Source organism: Heptranchias perlo, chromosome 1, assembly GCF_035084215.1.
Source record: "Heptranchias perlo isolate sHepPer1 chromosome 1, sHepPer1.hap1, whole genome shotgun sequence".
Lineage (NCBI taxonomy): Eukaryota > Metazoa > Chordata > Chondrichthyes > Hexanchiformes > Hexanchidae > Heptranchias > Heptranchias perlo.
In genome coordinates this window covers 30,637,314-30,650,511 of record NC_090325.1, presented here as the reverse complement: position 1 = coordinate 30,650,511, position 13,198 = coordinate 30,637,314, and the positions used below count along the sequence as shown (strand labels likewise).

At 44.2% G+C, this 13,198-nt stretch overlaps 1 protein-coding gene across 2 annotated transcripts in view; it reads left to right on the top strand.

Annotated features, from left to right (window-relative positions):
• The window catches only part of smad2 (SMAD family member 2), a 157,011-nt gene that overhangs the window by 88,163 nt on the left and 55,650 nt on the right, over positions 1-13,198 (top strand). For both annotated transcript variants that reach the window (XM_067983328.1, XM_067983319.1), the window contains 2 exons: positions 5,089-5,163; positions 5,697-5,750. In XM_067983328.1, coding sequence (XP_067839429.1) covers positions 5,089-5,163; positions 5,697-5,750 — 129 coding nt within the window. The remainder of the gene's footprint in view (positions 1-5,088; positions 5,164-5,696; positions 5,751-13,198) is intronic.

The window sequence follows — 13,198 nt, the reverse complement described above, 5'->3', positions numbered from 1 at the left end:
ACAGCAGTGTAATTAATTGGTTTATGTTTTTATCAATCTTGTTTGAGCATAAAGGGAAAAAAAAATTGTACAGCATAAATGAAAGCTAGCACTATTACATCAGGGAACTCCAATTGCTCATAACATTATTTCTAAATTCTGTTCTATTTTATGAAATTATATTGGTTTGTCCATAGTGTGTTTTAAGTCATGAGGGGAAGTCAATATGACTTTAGAAGGAACAGGTCTTCCTTCTCGACTGTACTGGAATTCTTTGAAAGGGTGACAAAGTTGATGGTTGAGAGCAATCCAGTGGACATAATATACTTGAATTTTCAAAAAGCATGAGATAGGTTTTGCATTTGTCTTTTTTTAAATATAAAAGTGAATGTTATTACGATTGAAATAGTTAGATGTCCTTTAGGGAAGGAAACCTGCCGTCCTTACCCGGTCTGGCCTAAATGTGACTCCAGACCCACAGCAATGTGGTTGATTCTTTATTGCCCTCTGAAGCGGCCTAGCAAGCCACTCAGTTGTAAAATCTCGTTTAAAAAAAAAAAGTCACAATAAGAATAAAACCGGACGGACCACCCGGCATCGGACCACTAGGCACTGGATGCGACAAAGGCAAACCGAGCCCAGTCGACCCTGCAAAGTCCTCCTCACTAACATCTGGGGACTTGTGCCAAAATTGGGAGAGCTGTCCCACAGACCAGTCAAGCAACAGCCTGACATAGCCATGCTCAAAGAATCATACCTTTCAGCCAACGTCCCAGATTCTTCCATCACCATCCCTGGGTATGTCCTGTCCCACCAGCAGGACAGACCCACCAGAGGTGGCAGTACAGTGATATACAGTCAGGAGGGAGTGGCCCTGGGAGTCCTCAACATTGACTCTGGACCCCATGAAATCTCATGGCATGAGGTCAAACATGGGCAAGGAAACCTTCTGCTGATTACTACCTACCGCCCTCCCTCAGCTGATGAATCAGTCCTCCTCCATGTTGAACACCACTTGGAGGAAGCACTGAGGGTAGCAAGGGCACAGAATGTGCTCTGGGAGGGGGGACTTCAATGTCCATCACCAAGAGTGGCTTGGTAGCACCACTACTGACTGAGCTGGCCGAGTCCTGAAGGACATAGCTGCTACATTGGGCCTGCGGCAGGTGGTGAGCGAACCAACACGAAGGAAAAACTTACTTGACCTCGTCCTCATCAATCTACCTGTCGCAAATGCATCTGTCTGTGACAATATTGGTAGGAGTGACCACCGCACAGTCCTCGTGGAGATGAAGTCCCGTCTTCACACGGAGGACACCATCCAACGTGTTGTGTGGCACTATCACCGTGCTAAATGGGATAGATTCAGAACAGATCTAGCAGCTCAAAACTGGGCATCCATGAGGCATTGTGGGCCATCAGCTGCAGCAGATTTGCATTCCAGCACAATCTGTAACCTCATGGCCCGGCATATTCCTCACTCTACCATTACCAACAAGCCTGGGGATCAACCCTGGTTCAATGAGGAGTGTAGAAGAGCATGCCAGGAGCAGCACCAGGCGTACCTAAAAATGAGGTGCCAACCTGGTGAAGCTCCAACTCGACTACATGCATGCTAAACAGCGGAAGCAACATACTATAGACAGAGCTTAGCGATTCCACAACCAACGGATCAGATCAAAGCTCTGCAGTCCTGCCACATCCAGTCGTGAATGGTGGTGGACAATTAAACAACTAACGGGAGGAGGAGCCTCTGTAAACATCCCCATCCTCAATGATGGTGGAGTCCAGCACGTGAGTGCAAAAGACAAGGCTGAAGCGTTTGCAACCATCTTCAGCCAGAAGTGCCAAGTGGATGATCCATCTCGGCCTCCTCCCGATATCCCCACCATCACAGAAGCCAGTCTTCAGCCAATTCGATTCACTCCACGTGATAACAAGAAACGGCTGAGTGCACTGGATACAGCAAAGGCTATGGGCCCAGACAACATCCTGGCTGTAGTGCGGAAGACTTGTGCTCCAGAACAAGCTGCGCCTCTAGTCAAGCTGTACCAGTACAGTTACAACACTGGCATCTACTCAACAATGTGGAAAATTGCACAGGTATGTCCTGTCCACAAAAAGCAGGACAAATCCAATCCGGCCAATTACCGCCCATCAGTCTACTCTCAATCATTAGCAAAGTGATGGAAGGTGTCGTCGACAGTGCTATCAAGCGGCACTTACTCACCAATAACCTGCTCACCGATGCTCAGTTTGGGTTCCGCCAGGACCACTCAGCTCCAGACCTCATTACAGCCTTGGTCCAAACATGGACAAAAGAGCTGAATTCCAGAGGTGAGGTGAGAGCGATTGCCCTTGACATCAAGGCAGCATTTGACCGAGTGTGGCACCAAGGAGCCCAAGTAAAATTGAAGTCAATGGGAACCAGGGGGAAAACTCTCCAGTGGCTGGAGTCATACCTAGCACAAAGGAAGATGGTAGAGGATGTTGGAGGCCAATCATGTAAGCCCCAGGACATTGCTGCAGGAGTTCCTCAAGGCAGAGTCCTTGTCCCAACCATCTTCAGCTGCTTCATCAATGACCTTCCCTCCATCATAAGGTCAGAACTGGGGATGTTCGCTGATGATTGCACACAGTGTTCAGTTCCATTCGCAACCCCTCAAATAATGAAGTAGTCCGAGCCCGCATGCAGCGAGACCCGGACAACATCCAGGCTTGGGCTGATAAGTGGCAAGTAACATTCGCGACAGACAAGTGCCAGGCAATGACCATCTCCAACAAGAGAGTGTCTAACCACCTCCCCTTAACATTCAAAGGCATTACCATCGTGGAATCCCCCACCATCAACATCCTGGGGGTCACCATTGACCAGAAACTTAACTGGACCAGCCATATAAATACTGTGGCTACAAGAGCAGATCAGAGGCTGGGTGTTCTTCGGCGAGTGACTCACCTCCTGACTCCCCAAAACCTTTCCACTATCTACAAGGCACAAGTCAGGAGTGTGATGGAATATTCTCCACTTGCCTGGTGGTGTTGTTCCCATGTGCCTGCTGCCCTTGTCCTTCTAGGTGGTAGAGGTCGTGGGTTTGGGAGGTGCTGTTGAAGAAGCCTTGGCAAGTTCCTGCAGTGCATCCTGTGCTCCAACAACACTCAAGAAGCTCGACACCATCCAAGAGAAAGCAGCCCGCTTGATTGGCAACCCATCCACCACCCTAAACATTCACTCCCTTCACCACCGGTGCACAGTGGCTGCAGTGTGTACCATCCACAGGATGCACTGCAGGAACTCGCCACGGCTTCTTCGACAGCACTTCCCAAACCCACGACCTCTACCACCTCGAAGGACAAGGGCAACAGGCACATGGGAACAACACCACCTGCACATTCCCCTCCAAGTCACACACCATCCCGACTTAGAAATATATCGCTGTTCCTTCATCGTTGCTGGGTCAAAATCCTGGAACTCCCTTCCTAACAGCACTGTGGGAGAACCTTCACCACACGGACTGCAGCGGTTCAAGAGGGCGGCTCACCACCACCTTCTCAAGGGCAATTAGGGATGGGCAATAAATGCCGGCCGTACCAGCGACGCCCACATCCCATGAACGAATAATAAAAAAAATTGATTTTAAGCAATAGAAAGCAGGTGAATTCAGTTTAGTGTGTTTGGGGTGCAGTGACTAGTGGAGTTTAACAGGGTTGTGCTTTCATTGCTCTTTTTTTTAAGACTGTCCATAACCAGTAGTAACATTATAAAATTTACTCTGAATACCAAACGATGTGGTTAGGTCTCTACTAGAGAGAAGATGGAAAATATTAAAGTGGAGAAATTATGTTGATGACCCAAGAAGTGGTAATTGGGGAGAAATGTAAGATAATACATCTTGGTAGGAAATGAAGATTGTATGTACAGAATGGAGGGGTTTCCATTGACGCGAGTGGGAGAAAATATTTGAGTGTGACTCTTGAGACAATTCTGGTCCTACAATGCACTTCAAAGGCATTCAATTACAAATCATAGTTGGTTACTTCAACTCTTGGTGAAGCACATTTTGAGTACTGAGCCCAGTTTTGGTTACTTTATCTTCAAAAAGATGTGACTGCATTGGAAGGGATGCAGAAAAATATGACTTGCATGATTTTGGGACTTAAAGCTCTAAATTATATGGTTAGACTAAAAAAATTGAATTTGTTTTCACTGGTGAAAAGAAGACATGACAATTTAAGTCTTCAAAATGATGAAAGGAATGAATTATATAGATGCAAGAAGATGTTTTAACTTCAATTGTGACTCAAACTAGTTTCAAGATCATGCAAAGCTAGATTTGTGTGATTTTTTTTTTTCCTTGAGTGCTTGACATGGAATAAACTTCTATAGATTTCGTGCTAATTTTCAGCTCTTTTTGAAAAAAAGTGTTGAATTGAATTAAAAAAGTTAGAAAGATAAATTTAGGTAAAGGTGATCAGTTTTTAAACTGTTTAGTGTGTCAGAATATTTGGAAGGAATTTGTTTTTGCATTTTGTCGGTTTAACCTGTTTAAATCATCTGGTTTTTCAATTGGGTTAGACAGAGGTTATGATCATGTAGTTGTGCACATTATATTAGAGGGAATGGACCATACTTTTAAATTCTTGCACTACTTCAAAAATGAAACCACAAATCAAACATTGTCAGCTGTAGAACTCTGCTTCTAAATTTTGTGATGTGTGTCCAACACGTCTCTGGAGCTGTCAGAGTCTTATGTTACAGAAAAATTTCCTTTTCGGGAACAAAATATGGGAACAAAACTTCAAAGCTTGTTTCTGAAGGTAGTTGCACATGTTCTAGTCCAGCTTTCTCTGTGGACTTAACTTGTGGACCTAATGTACATTGCTACATGTGACATCTAAAACATTCCTCTGAATCTGCAGTGAATCAGTATGCAAAGAAACTGCTGTTTTAATCCAGTTTGATAATACAAAACAAGTTAAGATAGACATCAGAAGTACTGGTGAAAATAATGTAGTACATTAATCCTATTACTGGATACAGTTTAAGGTGGTATCTGATCACTTCAATAACTGGGCTTTATGGCTAGGATGACATCTCTCTTATTGTAATAGAAACACCACCACCTGGTTACATCAGTGAAGATGGGGAGACGAGTGATCAACAGATGAACCAAAGTATGGATACAGGTGAGCTTTTTTTGCTGCGCATACTGTATATGGGTGAATTTACAGTAAATCATGCAGCTTTTGATCGGTTTACTTTTATTTATTAAGGAAGTATTGAGACTGAGCAGATTTTTGCATTTAGAAGGAAACTGTAGATTACGATGTTTTTCTGCAAATTTACTTAAAATAAAATGGAAATGAGGAGACAATGTTTGATAACTTCATTATTTCTCAGACAAACTCTCATTGGGTGCCAGGAAGCTTGATTAGTTTCTTCTGATGTTGAAATGATGCAGATTTTGGCTAACTTCAGAATAAATGCGAGAAGTTGTACTGCTGGAAAGTGACTATAGAAAGCCTATGACTATACAAAATTGAATTTGTTACAAGGTTAGAGTGAGTGTCTTTTGCTAACTTCATAATGAATACAAAAGTCAAGCTTGAAGTATGAGCTGAGGAAAATATAATGAATAGTGAAGGAACTCTTCAGTTGTATATGTGAGTTTTGTGCAAATTTTTTATTATAAAGAAGTCACTAAATTCCTTCATTTTAGGGTCTCCTGCCGAAATGTCACCAAGTACCTTGTCACCGGTCAATCACAGCTTGGGTAAGATCAATCAGACTTTTTAAACTTTGTATTAAAATGGTGTAATGATTTTTCTTATGAAGTGGTTAAAAAAGGGCCACACTTCTGTCATTATCTCCATGTAACTAAAATGTTGGTACTTACTTAGCTTGTATTTATTTGATCCACTGGAATTACATGAAATTTCTTTGTCATGAGAGTGAATGATGAGTGAAAGGGAGAGATCAATGAGACTTCAATCTTGAATGCCACAAAGTATTCTTTGACATGAAAGGGCACCCAGTGACATAATCAAATCTACTTGTAAGAAATGAGAAGTCCTATAAAGCTCCAGTTTGCAACAGAAATGATTATGGTTAAAAACAAGTTCATTGCTTAAATGCAATGTACAAGGTCTGTCACTCCATACTCATGCCAACTGAAAAGATTCTGTGGTGATGCCTGCTAGCTGTAGAAGATCACATCTTATAGCTAGTTTAAGAAAAAGAACTGTCCTACCAAAATTTAGCCTAAGGAAAACTCTACTGTAGGGTTCCAGCAGCAGAAATTGATGTGCATATCAGCTGTACCCAAACTTGATCCCTTGGATCGGGGAAGTCACAGCTTACCTGGGTATTTCGAGACCAGTTAATGTTAAATGTGTGGTAGAGAAAATTTTGGAATCTTTAAAGATGAAATTACTAAATATCTAGTAGAATAGAAAATAATTACAAGCAGCCAACACAGAATTCAGAAAGAAAGGTAAAAGAAAAATACTGTGGATGCTGGAAATCTGAAATAAAAACAGAAAATGCTGGAACCAGTCAGCATGTCAGGCAGCATCTGTGGAGCGAGAAACCGAGTTAACATTTCAGGTTAACCTTAAAAACAGTTAAATCTCTAACTTCTTCCAGTTCTGATGAAATGTCATCGACCTGAAACGTTAACTCTGTTTCTCTCTCCATAGATGCTGCCTGACATGCTGACTGGTTCCAGCATTTTCTGTTTTTATTTCAGAAAGGAAGGTCATGCTTCATAGAGTTCTTTTGAGGAAATGTCAGATATGGTGGATGGGGGAAATACAGTGGATGTGGTGTATCACACAGGAGACAAGGTACCACATGGGAGACAATTGGGAGAAGATTAATGGGTAGGGAATTAGGGGAAGAGCAGCACATTGTTTCCTCCCTTCTAACTAGTTTTTAATCCAGAGACTACATGCTAAGGGCAGTTTCTCATCATGATTGGAAGTCGGTAGGGGTGGTCCAAACTGATGGGTTCTGGCATCGCTTTTGCTCACTGTTGCTTAAATATTTGGATATGGGACTAGAGGGAGTAGTGTTCAAATTTGCAGGCGCTCATAAAATAGGGGGCATGGTAAATAATTCTGAGGGCCAAAGGAAGCTGAAAGGGGATTTTAATAAGCTGGTGAAATGGGCAATGTAGTCGCAGATGGAATTCATAGAAATTTACGGGACAGAAGGAGGCCATTCGGCCCATTGTGTTTGTGCCGGCTGAAAAAGAGCCATCCAGCGTAATCCCACTTTCCAGCTCTTCGTCCGTAGCCTTGTAGGTTGCGGCACTTCAAGTGCATATCCAAGTACTTTTTAAATGTGGTGAGGGTTTCTGCCTCTACCACCCTTTCAGGCAGTGAGTGACCCCTACCAACCTCTGGGTGAAAAAAATTTCTCCTCAGTTCCCCTCTAAACCAATTACTTCAAATCTATGTCTCCTGGTTATTGACCTCTCTGCTAAGGGAAACAGGTCCTTCCTATCCACTCTATCTAGGCCCCTCATAATTTTATACACCTAATTAAATCTCCCCTCAACCTCCTCTGTTCCAAAGAAAATAACTCCAGCCTAGGTAACGTTTCCTCATAACTAAAATTCTCCAGTCCTGGCAACATCCTCGTAAATCTCCTCTGTACCCTCTCTAATGCAATCACATTTTTCCTGCAATGTGATGACCAGAACTGTACGCAGCACTCTAGCTGTGGCCTAACTAGTGTTTTATATCCTCTGGACCTGATGGCCGACATCCTCGGGCTCTTAGAGGTGGCTGCAGAGATAGTGGATGCATTGGTTGTGATCTTCCAAAATTCCCTAGGTTCTGGAACGGTCCCAGCGGATTGGAAGGTAGCAAATGTAACACTGCTGTTCAAGAAAGGGGTGAGAGAGAAAACAGGGAACGACAGACCAGTTAGCCTGATATCAGTCGTCGGAAAAATGCTGGATTCCATAATTAAGTAAGTGGTAACAGGGCACTTAGAAAATCATAATATGTTTAGGCAGAGTCAACATGGTTTTATGAAAGGGAAATTGTGCTTGACAAATTTATTAGTTTTTTATCTAACAGGGTAGATAAAGGGAAACCAGTGGATATAGTATATTTGTATTTTCAAAAGGCATTCGATAAGGTGCCACAAAAGTTGTTTTGCAAGATAAGGGCTCATGGGGTTGGGGTATTATATTAGCATGAATAGAGGATTGGTTAACGGACAGAAAACAGAATAGGGATAAACGGGTCATTTTCAGGTCGGCAGGCTGCAACTGATGCGGTGCCGCAAGGATCGGTGCTTGGGCCTCAGCTATTTACAATCTATATTAATGACTTGGATGAAGGGATTGAGTGTAACATATCCAAATTTGCTGACAATACAAAGCTAGGTGGGAAAGTAAGCCGTGAGGAGGACAAAGAGTCTGCAAAGAGACATAGACAGGTCAAGCGAGTGGACAAGAAGATATCAGATGGAGTATAATGTGGGGAAATGTGAAGTTTTTCACTTTGGCAGGAAGAATAGAAAAACTGAATTTTTAAAATGAGAAACTAATTAAATGTTGATGTTCAGGGAGATTTGGGTATCCACATACAAGAAACACAAAAAGTTAGCATGCAGGTGCAGCAAGCAATTAGGAAGGCAAATGGCATGTTGGCCTTTATTGCAAGAGGGTTAGAGTACAAGATTAAGGAAGACTTGCTACAATTGTACAGGGCTTTGGTGAGACCTCACCTAGAGTACTGTGTACAGTTTTGGTCGTCCTTCCGAAGGAAGGGTGTACGTGCCTTGGAGGCGGTGCAACCAAGCTTCAATAGATTGATTCCTGGGATGAGAGGGTTGACTTATGAGGAGAGATTCAGTAGAATGGGCCTATGGTCTTTGGAGTTTAGAAGAATGAGAGGTGATCTCATTGAAACATATAAGATTCTGAGAGGGCTTGACATGGTAGATGCTGAGAGGTTGTTTCCCCTGGCTGGAGAGTCTAGAACTAGTGGGCACACGTGCAGGATAAGGGGTTAGCCATTTAGGACTGAGATGAGGAGGAATTTCTTCACTCAGGGTTGTGAGTCTTTGGAATTCTCTACCCCAGAGGGCTGTGGATGCTGAGTTGTTGAGTATATTCAAGGCTGAGATAACGATTTTTGGACTCTCGGGGAATCGAGGGCTATGGGGATTGGGCGGAAAAGTGGAGTTGAGGTCTAAGATCAGCCATGATCTCATTGAGTGGCAGAACAGGCTCGAGGGGCCAAATGGCCTACTCCTGCTTCTATTTCTTATGTTCTTATGTTATACAGTTCTAACATAACCTCCCTGCTCTTAGTCTGTGCTCAGCTAATAAAGGAAAGTATCCCATATGCTGCCTTACCTGCCTTATCCACCTGTCCTGCTGCCTTCAAGGATCTGTGGACAAGGTCCCCCTGTTCCTCTACACTTCTCAGTATCCTACCATTTATTGTGTATTCCCTTGCCTTTTTTGACCTCCCCAAATGCATTACCTCACACTTCTCCGGATTGAATTCCATTTGCCACTTTTCTGCCCACCTGACCAGTCCATTGATATCCTCCTGCAGTCTACAGCTTTCTTCCTCACTATCAACCACACAGCCAACTTTTATATCATCTGCAAACTTCTTAATCATGCCCTCTGCATTTAAGTCTAAATCATTGATATATATGCTATAAAAAGCAATGGACCTAGTACTGATCACTGCACAACCCCACTGGAAACAGCCTTCCAGTCACAAAAACACTCGTCGACCATTACCCTCTGCTTCCTGCCACTGAGCCAATTGTGGTCCAACTTGCCATTTTCCCTTGGATCCATGGGCTTTTACTTTTCTGACCAGTCTACTATGTGGGACCTTGTCAAAAGCCTTGCTAAAGTCCACGTAGACTACATCAAACGCACTACCCTCATCGACCCTCCTTGTTACCTCCTCAAAAAATTCAGTCAGGTTAGCAAGACACGACCTTCCCTTAAATCCTGCTGATTGTGCTTGATTAATCCATGCCTTGCTAAATGACGATTAATGCTGTCGCTCAGAATTTTTCCAATAATTTGCCCACCACCAAAGTTAGGCTGACTGGCCTGTAATTACTCAATCTGTCCCTTTCCCCCCTTTTAAACAATGGTACAACTTTAGCAGTCCTGTGGCACCACACAGTAGCCACAGAGGATTGGAAAATGATGGTTAGAGCTATTTCCTCCATTGCTTCTCTTAACATCCTGGGATACATTTCATCCGGACCTGGCGATTTATCTACTTTCAAAGATATTAAGCCCCTGAATAGTTCCTCTCTCACTAAGTTTATCCCATCCAATATTTCACACTCCTCCTCCTCAACTACAATGTCTGCATCATCCCGCTCTCTTTTGTGAGGACAGTTGTAAAGTATTCATTAAAAACCATACCCACGTCTTCCGCCTCCACAAACAGGTTACCTGTTTGCTCTCTAATAGGCCCTACTCTTTCCTTAGTTATCCTTTTGCTCTTTATGTATTCATAAAACATCTTTGGGTTTTCCTTGATTTTATTTGCCAATATTTTTTCATGCCCTCTCTTTGCTTTCCTAATTTCCTATAGAATTTCACCCCTGCACTTTCTATACTCTAGGCTCTCTGCAGAATTGAGCTCTTGGTATCTGACATAAGCTTCCCCTTTTTTGCCTTATCCTACCCTGTATGCTCCTTGACATCCAGGGGGCTGTAGATTTGGGAGTCCCACCCTTTTTCTTTGTGGTAATGTATTTGCTGTGAACCTTCATTATCTCCTCCTTGAATGCCTCCCACTGCTCTGACACTGATTTACCTTCAAGTAGCTGTTTCCAATCCACGTTTGAGAAATCACATCTCAGCTTGGGCTGAAATGTTTGCAGCCATCTTCAGCCAGAAGTGCCGAGTGGATGATCCATCGCAGCCTCCTCCCGATATCCCCACCATCACAGAAGCCAGTCTTCAGCCAATTCGATTCACTCCACGTGATATCAAGAAATGGCTGAGTGCACTGGATACAGCAAAGGCTATGGGCCCCTGCAACATCCCGGCTGTAGTGCTGAAGACTTGTGCTCCAGAACTAGCTGCGCCTCTAGCCAAGCTGTTCCAGTACAGTTACAACATTGGCATCTACTCAACAATGTGGAAAATTGCACAGGAATGTCCTGTCCACAAAAAGCAGGACAAATCCAATCTGGCCAATTACCGCCCCATCAGTCTACTCTCAATCATCAGCAAAGTGATGGAAGGTGTCGTCGACAGTGCTATCAAGCGGCACTTACTCACCAACAACCTGCTCACCGATGCTCAGTTTGGGTTCCGCCAGGACCACACGGCTCCAGACCTCATTACAGCCTTGGTCCAAACATGGACAAAAGAGCTGAATTCCAGAGGTGAGGTGAGAGTGACTGCCCTTGACATCAAGGCAGCGTTTGACCGAGTGTGGCACCAAGGAGCTCAAGTAAAATTGAAGTCAATGGGAATCGGGGAAAACTCTCCAGTGGCTGGACTTATACCTAGCACAAAGGAAGATGCTAGTGGTTGTTGGAGGCCAATCATGTAAGCCCCAGGACATTGCTGCAGGAGTTCCTCAGGGCAGTGTCCCAGGCCCAACCATCTTCAGCTGCATCATCAATGACCTTCTCTCCATCATGAGGTCAGAAATGGGGATGTTCGCTGATTGCACACAGTGTTCAGTTCCATTCGCAACCCCTCAAATAATGAAGCAGTCCGAGCCCGCATGCAGCAAGACCTGGACACCATCCAGACTTGGGCTGATAAGTGGCAAGTAACATTCGCACCAGAGACGTGCCAGGCAATGACCATCTCCAACAAGAGAGAGTCCAACCACCTCCCCTTGACATTCAACGGCATTACCATCGCCGAATCCCCCACCATCAACATCCTGGGGGTCACCATTGACCAGAAACTTAACTGGACCAGCCATATAAATACTGTGGCTACGAGAGCAGTTCAGAGGCTAGGTATTCTTCGGCAAGTGACTCACCACCTGACTCCCCAAAGCCTTTCCACCATCTACAAGGCACAAGTCAGGAGTGTGATGGTATACTCCCCACTTGCCTGGACGAGTGCAGCTCCAACAACACTCAAGAAGCTCGACACCATCCAGGACAAAGCAGCCTGCTTGATTGGCACCCCATCCACCACCCTAAACATTCACTCCATTCGCCACCGGCGCACAATGGCTGCAGTGTGTACCATCCACAGGATGCACTGCAGCAACTCACCAAGGCTTCTTCGACAGCACCTCCCAAACCCGCGACCTCTACCACCTAGAAGGACAAGAGCAGCAGGTACATGGGAACAACACCACCTGCACGTTCCCCTCCAAGTCTCACACCATCCCGACTTGGAAATATATCTCCGTTCCTTCATCGTTGCTGGGTCAAAATCCTGGAACTCCCTTCCTAACAGCACTGTGGGAGCACCTTCACCACATGGACTGCAGCGGTTCAAGAAGGTGGCTCACCACCATCTTCTCAAGGGCAATTAGGGATGGGCAATAAATGCTGGCCTCGCCAGTGACTCCCACATCCCATGAACGAATAAGAAAAAATTGGCCTTTCCCCAATTGAGAACTTTTATCCCTGTTCTATCTTTGTCCTTTTCCATAACTACGCTATATCTAACTGAGTTATGATCACTACCACCAAAATGCTGTCCGACTGATACCCCTTCCACCTGCCCAGCTTCATTCCCTAAAACTAAGTCCAGAACTGCCCTCTGTCTTGGGCTTGCTATGTACTGGGTTCTAAGTACTAAGTTCTCCTGAATGCATTTTAAGAATTCAGCACCCTATACTGATCTTATCCCAGTTAATATTAGAGTAGTTGAAATCCCTTACTATTACTGCCCTGTTGTTTTTGCACTTCTCAGAAATTTGCCTACAATTTTGCTGTTCTATCTCCCTCTGACTGTTTGGGGGCTTGTAGTATACTCCCAGCAGTGTGATTGCCCCTTTTATTCTTCAGTTCAACCCATATGGCCTCATTTGTTGTTCCTTCTAACATATCATCCCTCCTAGAATCATAGAAGTTTACAACATGGAAACAGGCCCTTTGGCCCAACTGTCCATGTCGCCCAGTTTATACCACTAAGCTAGTCCCAGTTGCCCGCACTTGGCCCATATCCCTCTATACCCATCTTACCCATGTAACTGTCCAAATGCTTTTTAAAAGTCAAAATTGTACCCGCCT